We start from the raw sequence: 21,044 nt of genomic DNA on the forward strand, positions 1-21,044 counted from the left end.
GACTACTTCATACATGTATCAGTTAAGATGTGCTAATTTAATAATATTTGTCTTTGGTGTCTTACATTTTTACTGCAGTGTGCTAAGGTTCTAATTGGAAGAGATCTTATATACAGACTAGTTATGGAAAGGAAAATGGAAGAGCTTCTTTTCATTACTGGATTGTTCTGCTAAACTGGCATTATACACCCTGAGGCATAGCCACTGTACTTCTGAATTTGAAACTGATTGTGTGCTAAAATAATTGCCTGAGTGTTCAGTTTCAGAACATTGTTTTCACTGACATTCTAACCTTTTCCATTACTGTAGAATAAGAAATGAACTAAATTAAAGTTCACGATTCTCTTAAATTAACTATTATAAATGGTTTCAATAATTTATATAAATTTAGACCAACTCAGATTCACCTCCCTTGCACTACCTTTCACTATCCCTTGAAAGCAGTAGGGTTAAGGAATGATCATAACACGAAACTTAAACTGAAAATCAGAACTAAATCTTTAGCAGCAACAGAATACCATAAATGCTAAACCAGTTCATCATGTGCAAAAAAAGCATTTAAAAATTTCTTTCCTTAAACTGAAAAGTATCTTCAGACCAATGAAGAGAATATTGTAAAACTACTACCTATGCTAAATATAAAGAATCATAAATGCAAATGAAAATATTAAACCTCATTAAAAAGAAAAAAATTCTATCCATGCACAATCCTAAATCTGTGGTAAGTTCTGTGGACTGGAGCATAGCTCAGGGCCTGAACTCTTCTGAAAGAAATGATAGCCATGGAGAATTTTGCTTTCAGAATGGTCATCATGGTCATCATGGATTCAAAATTTGAGGATGTTACCCTTAAATTATGATTTGGGCCTACACAACATTCATTTTCAAAAATACAAATAATTTGTAAGATTTTTTTCCAGCCCTCATTTCCACCTTAGTGTAGAAGTGAAGGAGAATGTCTAATTTCACATCACAATGAAGTGGAGGCTAAAAATAAAAAACAATTACTGAGGAGCTAACATGGAATCTCATTTTTAATCTACAGCAGCAAATCAGGGACAGATCAGTGTGAGACCTTCAGAAATCTAAAATCTAGCTACAGAGTATGGCACAAATTCCTGAATAATTTTCAGACTTTAAAAAGTCTATAACTGGTTCTTCATGTTTCTGAAACAGAGAAAGGCAAAATATAGTACTGAGTGGGCCAGTGCAGCCAGGCATTCCTACAGATAGTATTTGCCAGTATTTATGGATGGACCCTTCCACTGACTTATTAGAATATATTTTAAGGTTTAGTCTGTGGATAAGTGAAGCTTTTGCTTCTATTATTTACAGCATAGGACTGAAAAACCATGAAATTACCATAGAGAGCTAGATAAGCTGCTCCTAAAAAAGAAGATGTCAAAATAAGGTCCAACAGCAACTTCATGCTATTTCAGACAGACAACTACCAGTGCAAAGCACATGGTAAAAACTCTCAGGTCTCAGAAGAGTCCAAGGAGGAATTCTACAGTGACAAAGGTCCTTCCACATCATGAATATAGACATCCATCATCAAGCACTATGAAAAGAAATGAGTTTTGAGATTTCTACATGGTACTGTGAAGGGAAAGAGTGTTTACTGAGAAAATTGTGCAAGCCCACTAGAGTGCTGAGTGATCTGTGATCTGTACAAGACCAAAAGATCACATAGTAGCAGCATTAGGCGCTACTCAGAGAGTCACAAAACATTTGTATATGACATGTAGGACAAAGTGTGAAGGTATTATTTTTTGTTTTTCCAAAAACTAAGAAAAGTAACACTATGTTCAGGGAAGGAGGATTAAACAGGAGCAAGGAAGCACTCGTGACACAAGTCAGAGTAAGTCCAGTGTATGATAAGTGAAAACACTATTAAATTTCTTCTTGTGTCAGGACTGTGATAGGGGAGTGGTTAGGCATGGCAGGGAGACTGCCTGTTTGTTATTCAGAAGCTGTACTGACTCGCTCCTTATTTAAAGTTGCAGCCTGTTACTTTTACCAGACAGCTGTGTTTTGCTTTTTCTGCCTGTCACTGTCTGGCATCAATAAGATTTGGGTTTTATATGAATGTCAATTTAACATTAAATGCCATTGACATGACAGCACAAAGCACTGGCATCTTTATATCAGAATGGGCAAATCTTTTAACTGAGCTGTGAACAGGAATAGCTGTGGGAATCCCTGTTTCTAATCTTCTCTACCCGACAAAAATTAGAGGTGTCTCAGGAAGAATAGATCTAATCAGACAGAGGGGAAAAAGATCCCCTGAATAAGAAAACAGCAATTATGAGAGAATAACAGACATTTTCAAAAATTAAAAAAAAAAAATAGCTGTCACGTGTGTCAATAAGCACACACTTAAATTTTTACATGCAGATTACTACTGATGTCCTCTATTCATTGGGAATTAAAGTCATCAAATTATGTTGCCATTTCCTCAGCACAGAGATATAAGTGTCCACAGTCATTTCCTCTGACAGCAGTGTAGAGATACTGGAAGTGGGCACTTTATCATATTCCTCCTAACACACTATAACAAATGGCTTTTTAAACTTGTTTTACACAAAGTCGACAAGCTGCCTTCTTTGTTCCTCATTTTTCTTCTCCTCTGGTAGAGTCATGTTCAGCTATTGCTCAAATTATTTTCATTGACTCTTACTCCATATATACTTACCCCACCAATTTCAGGCAAAAATATTCTCCATTTTTCTGAAGTTGTTTCCTTAAATAAAATCACTGTAATTTTAGTTTTCAGTCAAAATATTTCTTAGTTTCTCAAAACAGTTAACTCAAGGAAAAGTACAGATGTTTTAATGGTCCTTTCTAGTAAAAAAAATACCTCTACCTATCAGGACAAATCTATTTTCTTGAAAGCATCTTGTAGTTATAGATCAAAGAATAAGATAAGTATAATTTCCAGCTTCCAATTAGTATTACATTAATCAATTTCCTCTATAGAAGATTTCATGAGAAATTTCATCAGATTTCATTTAGAACTTGAATTCTTTAGATTTCCTTTTTATATCTGCTTATATTCTGATTTTATATCTTGGATTCTGAGTTTATGAAATTTGATTTTACTATGTTGTTAATGAGATCCTGAAAACAGAGATACAAGTTTCTTTATCCACATTTCTGTCCTCATTGATCATTAGCTCTTTCTTCTACTGTATTTTCAAATTTAACATAACTTCAGAATTCACACCATCAAAAAGGATGGAAAGGTATTTGCACACAAACAAAATAGCAGACTTTCACATTAGTCATTTTAAACCTGCAATTTTACTTCTTAATTTCAATAGCAATAGTAGAAAGAAAAGTACTACAAAACCAACAATTAAGGGCAGTTGATGATGCCTTGTAGGTAATAAGAACTCAGCAATCACATAGGAAGTAACCTGAACTAATTAACCTGATTTATTAGACCAGCACTTCTCCTATCTCTGTCTTATGATATTAATTATTCAATTTCATTCCCTCCAGCATATATTTCTCATTTCCTTCAGCAAAACTATATTTTCTCATCTTTTTGATTTTTTTTAGTATTTTTAAAGTATCTGGCATTATGGTTCAATCTGAAAAGTGAATAAATTTCAGAGTAGTCTTTCAGTTATTTCTGATGTAAACTATAGCTGTTTTAATCCAAAAAGATAATTATAATTTTGTATTTCATGTATTTACTGAATGAAAAATTGACATATTTGTTTGGCAACTGAATTTTAGTGCACCAAAAAATTCAAAATCCATGAAATAATGAGTATAAATTTCTGGTATATATAATCTCTAAGATATTACTAGGATAGGACTTTCAGAAAAAGAATGTCAGCACTGCAGCTAGTTTTCAAAGCACTGCAAAAGGATGCATCTTCTGCTTGAACTTTTACTTGCATTAATTTTTGAATGGTGAAAAATCTCACACTGAAGGGTTTGTAAATAACAGTTACAGCAGAAGGAAATCACCTGGTTAGATGACCACTGTCTCAAAATTTATTATATTGAATTTTGTTTCCTGAAAATACATGTGAGAAGTAAAGTATTAGTTTGTATTTAAAACTGGGAATTCTCTCATGTTAGAGAAATTAGGAAGAAAAGTCATTAGAGATAAACTTTTCAACGTGAATGGCTGCAAATTGATAACATATGATAAAATAAATTAGACACTTGGCAACCAAAATAAAAAAATATAAAGTGTTATGCAGACATAGGAAAATAAGTTTTGCCTCTCTACCCAGTACTAAAATTACTTAGAAGATAATTACATAGAATCTTAGTTAGAAGATTATGTCAAATTCTGTCTACACACTGCAGAAAATGTGGAAATACTTGGAAGAATAGAAAACACAGTTTAAAAACTAAACATTCAGGAAAAAAAAGCCTTAAGACATGAATTATAGTATCTTTTTTTACACTGAAAAATACGGTGCAGTAGAGGAAATCTTAAAATAAAGTGCAACAAAATCAATCATTTGGATGTAGAAATTAGACAAAATTATATTTTTAAGTAAATTACATTCATAAACATTAGGTGGAAGTGGTCACAGAAGGAGCATTTAAAAAGAGCTGATTCAAGACTCTTGAAATCAGAGCCCTTAAAATAAGATTGTTTTTAAAACAGATCTTTTGTTCCTTTTCTTCCAAAGGAAAATGTCTGCAGTTTCTCTAGGCAAATGAGAGTAGATTTCCCTAGTCATTCTTCAGTGGTTCTGTAAGAAAAAAATCTAAAATGTTATTCCACAGCTTGCTCCAAAGCAAAGGGAAAACATCAGATATACTATACTGAGCAATGATTCAATTTCTGTGACACACTATGTTGTGGTGCTCTGCTCTGCAAGATTCAACAGCAATTCATGGAAAGTAATGTATAAGATAATAAATTGAAAGTAAATGGAACTTGGAGATTCCTTGAACCTGGAAAAATAACCTTTTATGTGTGTTGGAAACAAACTAGTTATCCCCAAAATTATTCCCCACAAAAAATCATTGTTTTCCCAGCAAAAAACGAATCCAATTAATTGCATACAGTCTGTGGGACAAGTGCATTGTTTGTCAAAACTTGCTCATTCTGGTCTCCTTCCAGTATACTCCACTCTGATCCTGACATGCAGTCAGGCCAGATTAAAAGTAGCTACACCTAGGTACTCATTTTTTCTTTCTAATTTTCATCTTTTCTTTTCTTTTCTTTTTTCTTTTCTTTTCTTTTCTTTTCTTTTCTTTTCTTTTCTTTTCTTTTCTTTTCTTTTTTCTTTTCTTTTCTTTCTTTTCTTTTTTCTCTTCTTCTCTTGTCAAAGTTGACTGACTGCAGAGATCTAATTTTCCATTTTCCATGACTTTCTGTTCATTTTCTGCTAAAATTTAACAACTAATATATTCAATCCACATATATGTTACAACATCATTACTAAATCTTAAAAATAATTATGCTTTTTAGGTTTAAAAATGTACAAATTTGCTTTCAACAGTGTTTTTATATTACTAACACCTATCCAGTCATGTAGACAAAGAAAGCACAGTCTCTTAACCACAGTACATTCTAGGAAATTACCTTCAACATTCAAAAAGAAATCACTACAGCTGAGAAATACAAATTTCCCTACAAAGCAATCAATCAGATCATATTTATGAGCTACTTACTTGTATAAGTCAGCTGAAATCCTTGGTCAGTATCAGATCCATTGGTATTAAACTCTATCCACATATGGTTAGAGGTGCTATTAAGAATAACTCCCATCATGTCATTTTTGGTGAAGATTCCAAGAGAGCGTGAAGAACTGTCTTTTCCATCATACACCTTGCAGAAATAAGAGCATGAAATTGGACATCAAATCTAAATATAGGAAAGATTTTCATTTATACAATAATTCCAAAGTTAGCAATGTATTGCCAATAGTTTATCCAAAACCTTAATGTATCTATTTTAAGAGATATATAGCCCTGGGTTATACAGTTCAGGGAAATCTTAAATATTCTGTGCCCCTTGAAGTGTTTTATAGTCTTTTGCCTTTTTGGTTTTGTGAGCTCATCTTGAGAGAAATTAACATTCATATGCAATTCTATCTTCTGAGGTTTGGTAAACTCAGATTGTTTTCTGGATTATTCACAAAGGCCAACAAAAGTATAAGCTTTGAAATCACCATTGAAGGTAAACCCTTACAGACTACTCTGTTCTCTCCTGTCTCAATATATCAAGAGCAATAATGGGATTTTAAGTCAAACTGTCATCTTTTATCTCAGGCTCTAAGCCTGCAGCAATTTTGGTTTACTATCGGATTTAACAAAGACTGATAAGTTTTCAAAAAGATATGTGAGTCTATTTCCAAATTAATTGTAGAGATGTTCCCATTTGCCATGTTACTTTTGTGAAAACTTTGAACAATATCAACATACGTACTTTTTCAAATCCTAAAATTCTTAAGAATGCCATTCTGACTGCTCACAAATACATGAGAAGTACAAAATCTTTCCAAGGACATTTTTTTTTTTCTTATTGCAAAACCTTGAAACCCACAAAGTGCAAAAATAGCCTTCTGCAGCTTTGTTTTGTTTGTTGGCTTGTTTTCTCAAGATGAACTTAAAAAGCTAATTTCTTCTTTAAATTAAATAAATCTCCTCTACTTTCTCAAAGAAAAATAAAGTACAATATAAAGTGTGTAAATACACACCATACATGGAATGTCATGTCAATGCTTATACAATAGAAAGAAATGGATTTGAGCAGCTGGTTTCTGATATGAAGTGATAGTTTGTCCTTATCTCATGTGTCCAAGAATGACTGGAGAGAACCAGCACAAAAGCTACCATTACAGTAAAGATTTCAAGCATTGGATCTTTGTCTCTCCACTAGCAGACCTTGTGGTACAGTGCGGATTTATACTGATTCCAGTGAGAAGCAGGAGTGACCCATTTAACAATCTAAATTGCTACATCTGGGTCACAGGCAGTTCTTCCTATTTGAATGCCCAATTTGATCTATTAGCAAAATTTAGAAATGCTTCCTTTGAGATGACAGATCATTGCAACATCTCTAGGTGAGGGCCAACAATTAAAAGCAGTTCTATTTTTTCTGTGGAGAAAATACCAGCATGCCATCCATAGGTAAATGTCTTGAAAGTACCAGGTTCATCTCAAATGTCATTAACTAAATAAAATAATAAAAATAACATGCATAAAGATTTTTTTAAGATAAACCATATGTTTACTTTTATAAACCTACATAGATATAAATAATTACTTACTCTAAAAGAAACTTTTGAAAAACAATATATTGTGCCAGCAAATGATAGAAGAATACATTCCATCTTTATTACTGATGCAAAGATTTTCTTATACCAAGGCACACAGATGAGATGTATCAGAAGATACAACCTATTATATTTAACGTTCATGCAAGCAGTTACATGTACTTAAGGTCCACCTTTCTTGGAAGAAATATAACTTTAAGCTATGCTAAGAGTATCTGAAAAATTACTTGGAAGCTTCTAACCATTGTCTTGGGACAGAGCTACCGATCAATTTCATGGACAGATTATGCTTTATTTATTAGAGCTGGAAATCTGTTGTACAAAGTAAAGAATCATTTGTTCCCAATAAGATTTATTTCCATAGATATATTATACTTGATCTGGGAGATAATACTTGAAATGGAATGCTCTAATAATTATCATTAATTAAAAATGCTCTAATATTTTTCATCAACTAAAAATGCTGCCTATGTTTAAGAAAATATTTGTATTCATCTATAAAACAAACAAACAAAAAACCCCACAGCTAAAGATTACAGACATCTTGTTTCAACAGTGTTCTACCTCACTGACTGTTAGACATACTCTTCCTACCTGAGGACTAACAAGTTAAGTAATAGAATCCCTCAAGATTAATCTAGACCCAAAAGAAAAGAGGGTTTCATTAAATTAAAATTAGATATGAGAGATCCTGTGAAAACAGCTGCAAAAAAAAAAAAAAAAACAAAAAAAACCAAACCAACCAAACAAACAAAAAAAAGCCCACAAAAAACCAACAACTACAAAAAAAAAAGGCTGGTACATTTTTTGGTGACACTTGTCCATCTGTTGTTCACATTACAGACATAAGCAAGTACTTATGAAGCAAGTGAAACATAATTAGTGAACAAATACAAGCACTGAATCTCCCTCGTCCACACTGAAAAGTTGGTTGAACCAGCCTAGGAAACAAAACGCTTTTTCACCACTGCTTGTGATGCTAATTAATGTGGGCCCAGGATCACTCCCAATAGCTTGTGTACAACCATTGTGTCATGTCATATGCCACTGATTCCAGAGGTACAGAATTCAATAAACTAGTCTAGACTATTTATCACTATTCATTCATATTTAGTACATACATTTAACTTATTTAGGAGAACCCATTTGAAATACAATTCACATGCTGCAATTACAATTTCCTCAGTCATGAAGGAAAAAAGAAGGTTTATTTTGCAAAAGAGATGAAAATCAGAATATTACGTTATGCTTTTCCTCTTACCTTTGAAAAATTCACTGCAATTGCATTATAAAGATTCTGGCATAAGCAGCCACTTTAAAGAACTATGAATCTTCAAGTGGCAGTTAAAACAGGAAGAACCAGGAGGATGAAATGTTAGAGAGCGAGAAAGGATAAGCTCTAAAATAAAGAGATAATCCAAGTATTCACTTTTGTCATATGTCCTTCAAAATGTTGAAACTGTTTCCATTACTTTACTTGAATTGAAATTTCTATCCCATTGATTCAAGTTCAAATTTTGTCACAACTATAGAACATTTGCCCACAAATTACAGACATTAACCTGCACACATTCTTCTTGAAAGCAATAGGTTTGACCCTTCCTCACGCACTTGTCTTACTGATGCCAGAAATACTCTTGCAAATTATATGCCATTCCATACACTCTACAGCCACAATATCCAGCCTCAATATTCCCACTTGAATACTGAGCTGATATATAGAGCTGCAGATTAGTTTATATTTTCAAAGTAAGTAAATAGTAATAGAGTAGGAGTCAAGTCATCACAACTTGATTGTCTACACAGTATCTATTGTCAGTGCATCCGTGGAACACATTAAAGCAGACTTACTAACACCTTCACAAATCTTCCCTGAGAAAGCATAGGTGCAGAGGCTGCATGGGCTAGGAACTGTTTCTGAGACACAGTTCCAGTGAGCTACCTTATTGTGCAAGATGCAAGAATTTAATATTAGAGGTGAAGTCAAACTGCAGAAGCTGGTCTGGGGGACAGTGAAGGATGATCACAGTGTTGTTTGGAGCTATGTTTAGAATTAATTTAGCCAAAGTATTCAGGTATGCCTCTTTTCCCTATTTTTGAGGAACTGAAAGAGTTTGTTTTTCTTACTGGGGCTAAAAAATGCAGACAAAAGAACTGGACAGTACTACAGTTATTCATGAGGAGAAATGCTCCAATAACAGTGTTAATGTACCTGCACCTGCTGTGGGAATGTACAACACTCACCTGAAGGAGAAGGAAATGCTGGCTAGAGTTTCTTGACGTTTCTTGAGGTTTCTTATTCTGACAGTAAAAAGAAATTACTTACAACTAAACTTACCCAATTTCCTTAACTGCAGAGATTTTATAGTGTAAAATCATTCCAAAGGGAAACACTTTTAAAATATTCCTTGAGAGCTGGGCAGGCAAGGCCTGTATAGTTTGTGGACATTGCTAACATTCTGAAATGCTTTCACTACCTTCTCATGGAGTTTGAAGTGATCTTACCTCAAACTGTAATGTTATATGCTTTGTCTGACACTCCCGGTGGGTTGATCTTGGGATTCTTAGAGATGAGTAATGAGGTGGTTGGCTCTCACAATTAAGGGGTGAACATCACATGTATGTTAAAAGAAGTTTTGTAGATGTATAGTTATGTTACTGTAATATGTCCTCCCCCTTGCACTGTTATCACGGGATGGCCTTGGTAGTCAGGGAATTTGGGGAGGGTTGGCTTGTTACTATGGTAACACCTGACTTCCAATCAAGATATGAGAAAGTGATCTCCACCAATGGATGGCAAGGAAGGAGTTGACTGACAGGACTTTAGGAGGGACTAGAGGCAGAGCATCCATTTGAAGATGAGCACGTGGCAGATAGTCTTGGGGGCTCCCAATGCTCTAATTTTTCCTTATTTAGTCCTTTTGTTGTATTTTTTGTTAAGGTTTATTAAAATTTTAAAATTGAGCAGTCATTTCTCACAGGATTATTACATTATTATTACAGGCTTTTATCAGCCCACTTTATCATGCACTTCTGTGCAGCATTTTTTGCCCTTCTTTAGCTACATTTCCCCAAGGTGCCCCCACCCCAGCCGTGGCTCAGCCATGCCCTGCAGTGGGCAGATGGATTTGGCTGGAACCAGCTGTGCCCAGCTGTAAGTGGCTGTGCCCAGCTGTAAGTGGCTGTGCCTGGCTGGGGCAGCCCCGGCCTCACTTCATGGAGCTGCAGCAGCTGCCAGAGATGGGCACTCACACCCAGTGCAACATTGTGTACCTACAGATTTTCTTGTAAAGCAGAATGAGATACTGAGCTGGGAAAATGCTCTATATTTCAGCACAAGGTTTATAAATACTCTTAAGCTTAGTGCATCTCTTTCAAGCTGTCAGCAAGGCAATCTTGCAGCTTCCTTCTGTGGAGCACACCATAGAAAGCTGGGGTTTATAACATATTTTGCTCATATTTTGGTTGCAGATAGGAAAGAAAGCAAGCTTTAAAGTCCATAACCCTGCCAACATGCTGATTCCAATGGAAATATGTAAAAGGACATCCTGGCATGGGAATAGAGAGGAAATAGACTTTGTTTTCATCAATGCAGGTAGTAGAGAGACCTTAATTGGTGGAAGAGAGCTTAATTGTATAAATGGAAGCTGTGCAGTGGGAACTGACTCAAAACCAGAGAACAATCCTTGCAGTTCAGACATCACCACAATTTTGCCTTTGCTTCCTCTGAAGAATTGTGCTAAAAGGTCTATAAAATAAAGTATCTAACAGGTTGCTCAGAACAGTTTTGTCTCAGGCAAATCCTTCTTGTATCTCCAGGGAATATCGCTAAGTATGCTGGAGACATTACTCATGAGATTTTTCTGAAGGATAACTGAGTTTCTTGAATGTTTCTTTAGATTTTTCTAAGGGATTTTTTGTTGTAGATTTTTAAGTAGTTTATTAAATTATTTACAAACCATATATCTGCAAAGCTTCTGGGAGACTTACGTACCACATTCTAGCAACTCAGAGGGCAATTAAGTTCTTTCTTCCCTGCTGCATCTCTTCAAAGCAAAAATACTTTTGGGGATCTGCACTGTCAGACCATGGATAATAGGAGCAAAGAACAATACAAACCACATATTTCATCCAGCTACTCAATTCCCTTTGGTCTACAAGCAAAACCAAGGTCTTGCAGTGTTTTATACATGGTAGCATTTATTATCAATGTTTTTGTGGGTAAAGATGGAGAAAATGCTGTTCTTTTGATTGTAACTTTCTAATCTATAAACTGAACGATAAGTTTTGCTTATTTCATGGTCAAATGAAGTACTTGTTGAAAAGAAGAGATATATTAACAAAGATATAAATGTCTATATTAAAATGAAGCCCTTTTTTCCTCTCCACCTTCATCCTGTCTGTAAATGCCTTGTTTTTTGCAGGAAATTAATTGTCACACTTAATTACACAAGGAAGCTCTTAAGATGATGAAATGGATAAAAGTATAGCCACCAATATTTGATCCATAACAATCATATCTTTAAACTCCTTGTGAGAAGTGCTTGGTGTAAATTAAAAAAATTAAGAGACAGCAATTTCTAACAAGTTAAATGGGTTGCTGGAAGATATCCAGAAAGGAAATTGCTAACTGAATTCTGAATACTTTGTGATTTTAAGTATTAATTAACCAAAAATTTGGGGACATTAAAATTGAAATACTAATTTAATGTATGGTCAGTACTTCAGATGAATATTAGGATTTTCAGTACATACAAGAATGCAACAGCTACTATTAGGAAAAAGCAACTTATTACCATGCTGTAGAAAAGTAGATGCTCAAAATCTATATATATTTAGGCCATGTTTCAAATGGTGCCTGCAATGTAAAAGAATGAAAGACAGCTTCTATAACTAAGTTATAGTTCTATTACTATAAGTTATAGTCAATATTGTAATGTTAGTTTCCATTTAGGGAAAAAAAAATCCCTGTGCTACACTTATAAATATTGTGTAAAGAGAGAAAAATACTTGATATTCAAAATCCAAGTTGAAATTTTAGGTTTCCTTTTAAGATTTAAACCACTTTAAACAGTCTAATACGTCTGGAAATGTAATTGAAATCACAATGTCTCCGATAGTTTCTTTGAATCTAGTATCAAGGCAGTGATGCTATCCACCTATTGGATATGAAAAGAAAGATAATTGCCATTGGAAACAGATTTATTCATGCAATATGAATAGTTAGCATAGAAATTGAAATAATTTTTCTTATTACCTTAACAATATCTCCCTCATGCAGCTGAAAGGTCCTGGCTCTAAGATGGATCCCTTTTCCAGCCTCAGTTTCAATTTTATAGATACATTCATGGTTGTTGTCATAATTAGATGGAAAATTTGGAGACAATAATGTTCCTTCATTTCCAGAGACAGTTGCTCCACATTCAGCTAAAGAAAATAGACACATTAAAACAAAAGAAGTGAATTATCCAATTCAAGAAAATATGAGTTACTAGCAATAATATTTAGACTCTATCAGTCTATCAGAAATCTCTAACAGGCTATCTAGGAAAATTATATTTCTATCAGGGCTCATCTGTAGGACCACCTCCTAGAAACCCTATCACAGTTGCCATCTCCTGCATTTCACTGGGTCTGTTTATTATGTGCACTTATGTGCTTTTACCTTCAATTTATCCCCTAGTCCTCCCATCAGACTAACCAATAATGCAGGTTAGCCTGGATCCATAAAAATAGAATGCTTTATTGAAATATACTTATTGTGGTCATATTTCAAATAGGCATAATATTGATTTTACCTCTGTATTCAGCTTTGCAAATAAGTATTTTAAAAAGCAGGCAGTAAACTAAAAAAAAAAAAAAAAAACCAGAAACAAAAAACGAATCAAAAAACAATCTGGTACTAAATCAAGAGCATTCAAACATGTTTTTCTCTACCTGGAATAAAACAAAAATAAAAACAAAAACAAACCAACATTTATTGACATCAGTCAATGCCAAAGAGACAGATCCTTTCCTTTCTGGGTAAAGAGTAGGTGAGTCTTTTTCACAGCCATCTGTAGTAGGCACCAATTGACACTTTCATTAGACATTTCTTGTTGCAGCTCCCCAGTAAAGAAAATAATAAAGAGCAGGAGGAGTGGTATGTTCCAGACCATGGACTCAGTTTGAATTTTGAATAAAGACTAATAAAATTATGCCAAAAATGCCAAATATGCAACATAAATTCCACCACATAGATGAAAACATCTAAACAGACAGCAAATAATATTGGTGTACTGTTCAAACAGATATTTAAACTACTTAAAAATGACCTAAAAATACCTTATAAAATCCCACATTATCATTAACATACCAACAATTAATCTTCAGCTTGTTTTTAGCTGTATGAAATTGATATTGATATCTCATTTTTCAGTCTAGGGATAAAATACCTTGTGTTTTTTTTGACCAGAACATCATTAGACCTCATTTGGAGTTTTGTAAAAAACAAAAAAGATAAAATAATAATAAATTAATGTATAATTGTAAAATAACAGATACGCCCTGTCAAAGAAGGTGTAGGTTTAGAAAAAATCTGTTTTTTTTTCTAAAAATATTTAATAGATTTTTAGGGGTTTTAGGATGGTAAAGCATTTATTTGAGAAGAATTCAAGAAGCAATATATGATTTATATTTGCAAAGAAGCAGTCTAAACATTTTGGTTTTACATTTCCGAGGCTTCAGATACCAAATTTATGTCCCTCTTGCTTTTGAAAAGAACAAAAATTAGAGTGTATTTTTTACTTCCTCCCTACAATGAATCTGAAGAAAGAAAGGGAGTAAGAAGGAGAAGGAGAGGACAGCAGGGATGGACGAAGGGAAGTGCAAAGGAGGGAAGTAAGAATGAAAAGGGGAACAAGGGAAGGGGGAATGAGTCAAAAACAATCTTACATGAAGCCTTATTTTTAGTCTGCGTTTGGGATCTCCTTAGGCAAAATGAAAAAGGAAATCACCAATAAACTGGCTCAGGATCTTTATCTAGCATGTAAAGTTAGAACTCATTCGCTGTTTTAATGTAGAGCTTTATATTCTCCCCTTCCTTAGCTTCACATTTGAGCTACATTATATTTAACAGGCAGAAGGGTGTTGGAGAATAAGCTTGCCACCAAGCTTCAGACAGATGAACTCTTTCCTTGTTGGAGAATGTAGGATGCATAAGGTATTTCTAACATGTTTAAAGTCACTTTACATTGCCTAAATGTTTCAAAGAACTGTAGTACACTGAGAAACTAGATTTTTTATTTCAATACTTCTTTGGTAAAGCATGTCAAGTGTGTGATACTTATTACATAGGGATTCATATAAATGTCTCTCTGTATCTGTTGGTGTGTACATATCCATATGTAGCTATTTTTGTCTTGGATTTTAGGAGGAAGGTGGGACTGATTAAGTTTATAAAATGTAATTCAAAGCAATGCCAAAATTAATGCCACATTAATGTAAAACATTTACAACACCAGTACTCTACACTACCTTTCTGCAAACAAGTGTTTGCCTAGGTAAAGGCATGCAAAAAACCAACGGTCCCTTAGGCTGCATCAGTATCTTCTTATTTACCTCCTTTAAAGAACTAGAAAAACACAAGTACATCATTGACGAGAAAAAAGTATGGAAGCAAAGGATTTTTTCTTACTTAATGTTCATGAAATATTCTACATTTTTTTCAGTGACTGTAAACCACTAAGACATATGCAGTTATAGAGAAAGTGTACAATGAGCTTTCCAAAATCTAGAACTTGACACATTTCTTGATCAAGAGGTCTATGTTCCAAGGTTCAAAGCCATGGTAATTTTAGATCTGTGAATAAAAGTATTGACATATAAGGGATATGAGAGTTACAAACTAAAATCAAAATACTACTACCCTACTAAAATATGGTACTCTCAGAAAGAAGAAGATGTATTCTAACATGATCAATTATTTACTAATCTTCAATTACATGGCAAAGTTCTCTGAACTCAAGTTGGCACTCATATACCTCCAACCCATGCTATAAAACCATATTCATGTTACCCTTTTTCAAATCCCTTGCAAATATCTGACAGCTATTCAGTTTCATCAGGCCCCATCATTCCATTCATTATCATGACAAAGGCTTGCTCATGTCATCTGGCCAGTCAAGTTCCCTACCTCATCTTGTGTCAGTCAGCAAATCACTAACACAGACCCCAGAAAGAGGCTTTCAAAGGAAGTTAAGCCCTTCTTTGTAATTTCCTTTCCTCAATATATTCAAAGCCTGTCACAGGTCAGGTTAAAGTTTTCTAGCTGTATTTTGCTAATCTTAGGATATCAAGTCAAGGCCATGTTTAATTAGCTCCCCCAATATCTTGGCCGGGAGATTTTTTTCAAAGAAATGTTGTCCTCATTGATAGAAAAATTCCTTATTTCTCCAGGTTGTTGGAGCTTCTAAGTGTGCTAATTGAAATCTCTGCTATTTGTCACCAATGCCCAGATATACAGCAGACCCTATGACCCAAGGACTTCAATTGACCATTTTTCTAACTGCTCCCACACACTGCCATCCAGAACTGCATTGCCACGCTTCTCATAATTATGAACTAGAAACTCAATGAAATGCAATACTGAGTCTGGCCTTGGCAGCAGGAAAAGCTTAAGCAGTCAAAGGAATGTCTCCCCTTCAAGATCCTAATATTTTACTGAATGGTGTGGGAAAACGTGTTCATGTTTTTTCTTTAAAAATACTTACACTAGCTGATACTGCTGCTACTTTTTTATATCATAATTAACACATGCAGCCAGGATGTGTGACACCTAAATTCAATTCACTTTGCCTCTGGGGATTTGAACATGAATCTCCTACGACTTCTGCCTCACACAGAGAGATTTGAAAATCAGTCACAAAGCAAACAAATGCTGACTAATCTCTTTAGCACAGTGGGTAGGGCATTAAATAAGGGAGAAGGAATACTTCTTTGAAGAAACTCATACATTTAACAGTTGGGAAAAAAAAAATCTGAAGTAACTCATGAATCAATATTCACTGCTACCTTGTGAGCACTGAACTACTAGACTGGAAAAATATATTCACGTTCACTTCCATTTCTTCACCTCTGATTTTTAATTCCCTATGCAAAATGAAACAAGAGCCTTTGGCAACATTGAAAAGATGATTCTGCTAGCAAGCATCAGATACACTTTAAAATTCTTTTATAGATACAAAGCAAATGAAGCCACATCTCTTATATTCTAAATGAGAGATCCAGCTGTAGCAGTTTTGTGTAAAGAAGGGACATAGCTTGTCCACCTATGGTAACTGAAAACTAAAGCACTGCCAGCCTTAAAAGATGAATGCAACATTACCTATCTAGCACATGTGTTCTATGAGTAACTACTGACTTTTTTATCTCAAACAGAAAAATGCTATTATGTTATATCAAGAACTAAAGAGCTCTTTAGTTCTTGACTGCAGAGGCCACTTCCATACTTCAGTGCCTTCCAGATACCTGCTCGGTTCCAGAAACCTGCTTTCATCTTGACAACATGAACTGCCTCCCCAGCCCAGAAAGATGAAAAAGATTTCTCACTCCCCCACATGAGAAAAAATATCTTGTATGTGATTATAATTTCATTTATTAACTACAATTCACTGAATATTACCAATATGCACCATTTCTTTGATAAAAATCAACTATATCTCTATTAGTATCTACAAGTCTTAAATTATGCAAACATTGACAGGTATGGAATTTGCCAGGAGAAATAATCTTTACTGATCTTAAAGTAATTACTGTTGATATTCTGTCCCCATATTTTGATCCACAACCTTGTGTTGGAAGCATCAAGGTGAATTTAGGTGAACGGGTAAACTACAACATACCCATTGAATATACTCTATGTAAATAGTATTTTCAGGACTAACACCTCAAGCTGTAGCCTTTAAAGAAAATGTATATATTTCACCGTGCTCTCTGTGTGGTTATGTGGATATGCATAGATTAGTATAATGTAGGTATAACTAAAGAACTTAAAATCTGCATATGATATAATACCTCAAAAATGTAGCACTGAAATACATGTTATGACATAACAGAGATCTCTTCTCTGTGCTGCATATCTCCCTTTCCTTTGTTTCTGTACCAATCTATTTTAATTTTATCTATTTACTTTTCAAGATACAAAGTACATTGATTCAAAGTTTTAGGTTTTTTTACTATCAATATGGTCAGTAACACCTAAAGCTACTCTCTAGATTAAACAATTAAGATCCAGCTCTCATTTTGTATATTTCAATTTAATCATGTATTTCAATTATATCCTGTGACCAAAAAGAAGTGTAATATCCAATATATTTTTCACCAGAGAATATGTAACAAGTATGTCAAGAGAAAAAAAACCAGAAAAATAAATTGAAAAAACCCACCAGTGAGCCAGAAAACCACGAAAGCAAAAGAAATACTCATATTGACTGTTTCCTCCTCTAAAAGATTTTAGAGGAACTACATGCTTTAATTACTACAGTTTCCAAGTTGTCTGTTATAACCTTGATAAGAAGTGCAGCAGACTGAAAAATGCTGCTTTATCAAACTGTTCTTTAATTCCCTTTCAGAGAGAGTAATCTGTCTGAAAGAGATACTTGACCCCATTCTTTGTTCTTGTGCTTAATGAAGTCACAAAATTCTATCTAAATAAGTAACTTTTTTCTTTCTTTCATTGTCTCACTTGAAATTGGATAAAAGGAAACTGCAGAGGGTAGATCTTTTGAAGATCATCAAACACTTCCTAAATATGAGCACAAACTATAAAACAAACAAAATTCAGGGATTTTTGAAATGCTTTGAAATTCAGTTCATGTAAAATGTAACAATAACTTTGTTTAATGGGAAAGTTTACTTTATTATTTTTTCTTCCATACATCTTGCTAAAAGGTTGGACAGGATTTTAAGCAGATCTCCAAAGCAGAGATCAAATAAAAGTCGTATGTTGTCAGTTTAAAGGCTTCTCTGACACAAAGCACTCCACTGAGTGCAGAATACTTTTATTGTACTTGCAAAATTGTGCAGCAGGTTATGAAGTATGAGAAGAAGCTGAGCTCAGACATTCTTTATATTTCTGTTTGACAATATTGTTATTTATCCAGTAGGATGGTTATGCAACATCAATAAAAGAGCAAAGGGGATCACAGATAAAGCATCGTATGCTCTCCCTTCACATAATGGCAAAAACTTAGGGTTCCCCCACATTCAGTGAAGGGTCTCTAAAGCTGGGAATATGACTTCTTCAGGGCAGACACAATACATGACTGGACTCAAGCATGGATTCATTTACAAACTGTGATATAGTCTAGGAGCTGAAACTTCCTCTTAACTGGAACACTGCATCAAACTGCGGTGCACATGGAGTTTCCACAGCAACTCACTACACAGTGGCTGAGTCTGTATTGTCAGCAGTCCTTCATCTGCAACTCTGCTGCCTGCCCTCCACATTGAGGGTGCACCTATAACTTTTCATCTGCACACTGGCGGGTGGCTGCAGCATTACCTTCACTCTGGTTTCACAAGTGCTGTTTTTCTCACCTGGCACTACTGAATTTCGAAACGATGTTATGCTGGGTTTCTCCTAAAAAGTGATTGCCCTTGATTCTTAAATCACACTGTTCTCATCCCACTGCTCATTTTTTAGCCTTGTAATTTTAGCCTGTAACTCTACCCAGAGATCACATCATTCCAGATCTGGTAGTGTTTATCTTGTAACTTCATACTTGAATAGAACCTTGCAGTAAATGAGCAGTTAATAGTTATTTTAATGCACAATAAATATTATACAATAAAATATATGCACAAATATATCATGTTAAATACTATTTAGTCTGCAGCACACACATATGATCTATTTGGTGTAAACAGTATCATAAGCTACCAGTGAGAATCTTGAGGTCTGCATGAAAAATGTAACTGTACCAGGGAGAAAGCAAGAAGATATTGGGATTTTTCCTCATTACTATTATCATTGTTATTGCCACCACTACTTTTACTGGAGAGAGTTTTTTGTCTGAGGATTCTTTCCTCACTCTTACCAGTTGGTGCCTGAGAAGTGGCATTCCCTGTTTTTTCTTTCTCCTTTCTTCTCTTTGCTTCTCTGAGATAGATTTCAAGTAAAGTTAGGTCATCAGCTGTGGACTGCACTACTAAAGCATGGTCATGTCAGCCTCTCTTAGTATTCTTTAAGCAGCACCTGTATGATGGTGGTGAGGTTAGAATGCCTCAGTGAAAACCCTACTGAAATTCTTTGCTGAAAACAAACCTCTTATCCTGTATTTTTTGTACCATTCAAATGCACAAAACAATGAAGCAGGAAAGGAAGGCCTAAACAGCAGCAAATCCTTTTCTGTGGTTTGCTTAATTAGTTCTCAATCCATATGCCACTGAAAAAAGGCACTACTCACATTCTCAAAACAAACCCTATGATGTTAATTGGCCTCAGGGGATTATTGGCACAAACCAAGATATGGGCATTTTTTTTTTGTATTTAAATTATTTTGATATTTTTGTCTACTCTTTCTAGTATCATCTGATAATAATCTTTGGACATAACATCCCTAGATTAATTGTCTTGGCAGGAAACAACACATAGCAGACATAACCTTAAGCCATAGAAAGAAGGCAAAAGGGTTACTTGAGGCAATCTTTATTCCTTCTAACTTTAGGTGACTATTACTTCATACCAGGCCTCAGATAAAGGTAATTGAGGTCTCATAAAAGTCACTCCAGCTGAAATCTGTAGTGATTCCTGAATACTAAAGTTTCAGTTTTCAGATAGAGTCAACTCAAACCTGTTATTATTATATGGCAAATATATTTTAAAGATTTTATTTTATATCTTTTTAAAAGTTTCAGACAGTAAGACTCAAATACTAACTCAAGCAAATTCTCAATATACAGTCAAAAACTGAAAGAAGGGATTAAATAATGCAACCTTTTGATTGTATTTTAAAAAATGCAGTGCTTTAAGAGAAAAAAACCCAGAAATTATAGAAAACATCAAATAACTATGAAATACATAGTATAAAACAGAAAACAGCCTATAGACATAACATAGCATTTAAATAAAAAATTCTGAAATACAGTGGGTCCTGAATGCATGAACATCCTTGTTTCTGTCTGAAGATTCAGAGACTCAGCTACTGATGTTATATAAGGTTTCTTGTTCATGAGCAGCTCTTAACTGAGAGCTCTCTCTGCCTAAACTCTAGCTAAAAATGAACATCAATTTCCAGACTTAGTCTGACTTCCTAAAGGTGAACTCAAATCCAGATTTTATGCTACAGAGACTTTAAAGAAAACAATGAATGTCAGATCTCAGGGGTCTCACAGAAATTTCCAGTGCTATTCACACTAACAAGGTTTCCACTTGTTTCAATCTCACTGGAAATTAACTCAATGCTACAGCATGACAGAGTACATTAATTACAATTGATGACTTTGCAATGAATACTAACTAAACTATTAAAAAGAAACAGCTTATTAAATGATGTCAGCATTTTATTGTAGCACCCTGCCAATTATTCAAGTACTATTTAATATAACAACTGAATATGATAAATTAACATGATATTAATGTGAATACCAGTGAGCAATACCTCAGTGAAGATTTCACTCAAACACTATTAAAATTCAAGTGCCACATAAAATTTAATAAAGGAGCAACACTACTTAAATTCAAAATGAAAATATACAGGGGTGCTTTCTATTCAGCTTTACCTTTTAAGTTTTTTACTGCTTGAT

At 34.3% G+C, this 21,044-nt stretch overlaps 1 protein-coding gene across 2 annotated transcripts in view; it reads right to left on the minus strand.

Annotated features, from left to right (window-relative positions):
* The window catches only part of CSMD1 (CUB and Sushi multiple domains 1), a 1,073,555-nt gene that overhangs the window by 196,518 nt on the left and 855,993 nt on the right, over positions 1-21,044 (minus strand). For both annotated transcript variants that reach the window (XM_071442193.1, XM_071442195.1), the window contains exons 22-23: positions 12,517-12,686; positions 5,653-5,809 (exon numbers count right to left, since the gene is read on the minus strand). In XM_071442193.1, the coding sequence (XP_071298294.1) occupies positions 5,653-5,809; positions 12,517-12,686 (327 nt within the window). The remainder of the gene's footprint in view (positions 1-5,652; positions 5,810-12,516; positions 12,687-21,044) is intronic.

The sequence above is a fragment of the Agelaius tricolor genome, unplaced genomic scaffold, assembly GCF_023055355.1.
Source record: "Agelaius tricolor isolate 1412-34295 unplaced genomic scaffold, bAgeTri1.0.p SCAF_1, whole genome shotgun sequence".
Taxonomy (NCBI): domain Eukaryota; kingdom Metazoa; phylum Chordata; class Aves; order Passeriformes; family Icteridae; genus Agelaius; species Agelaius tricolor.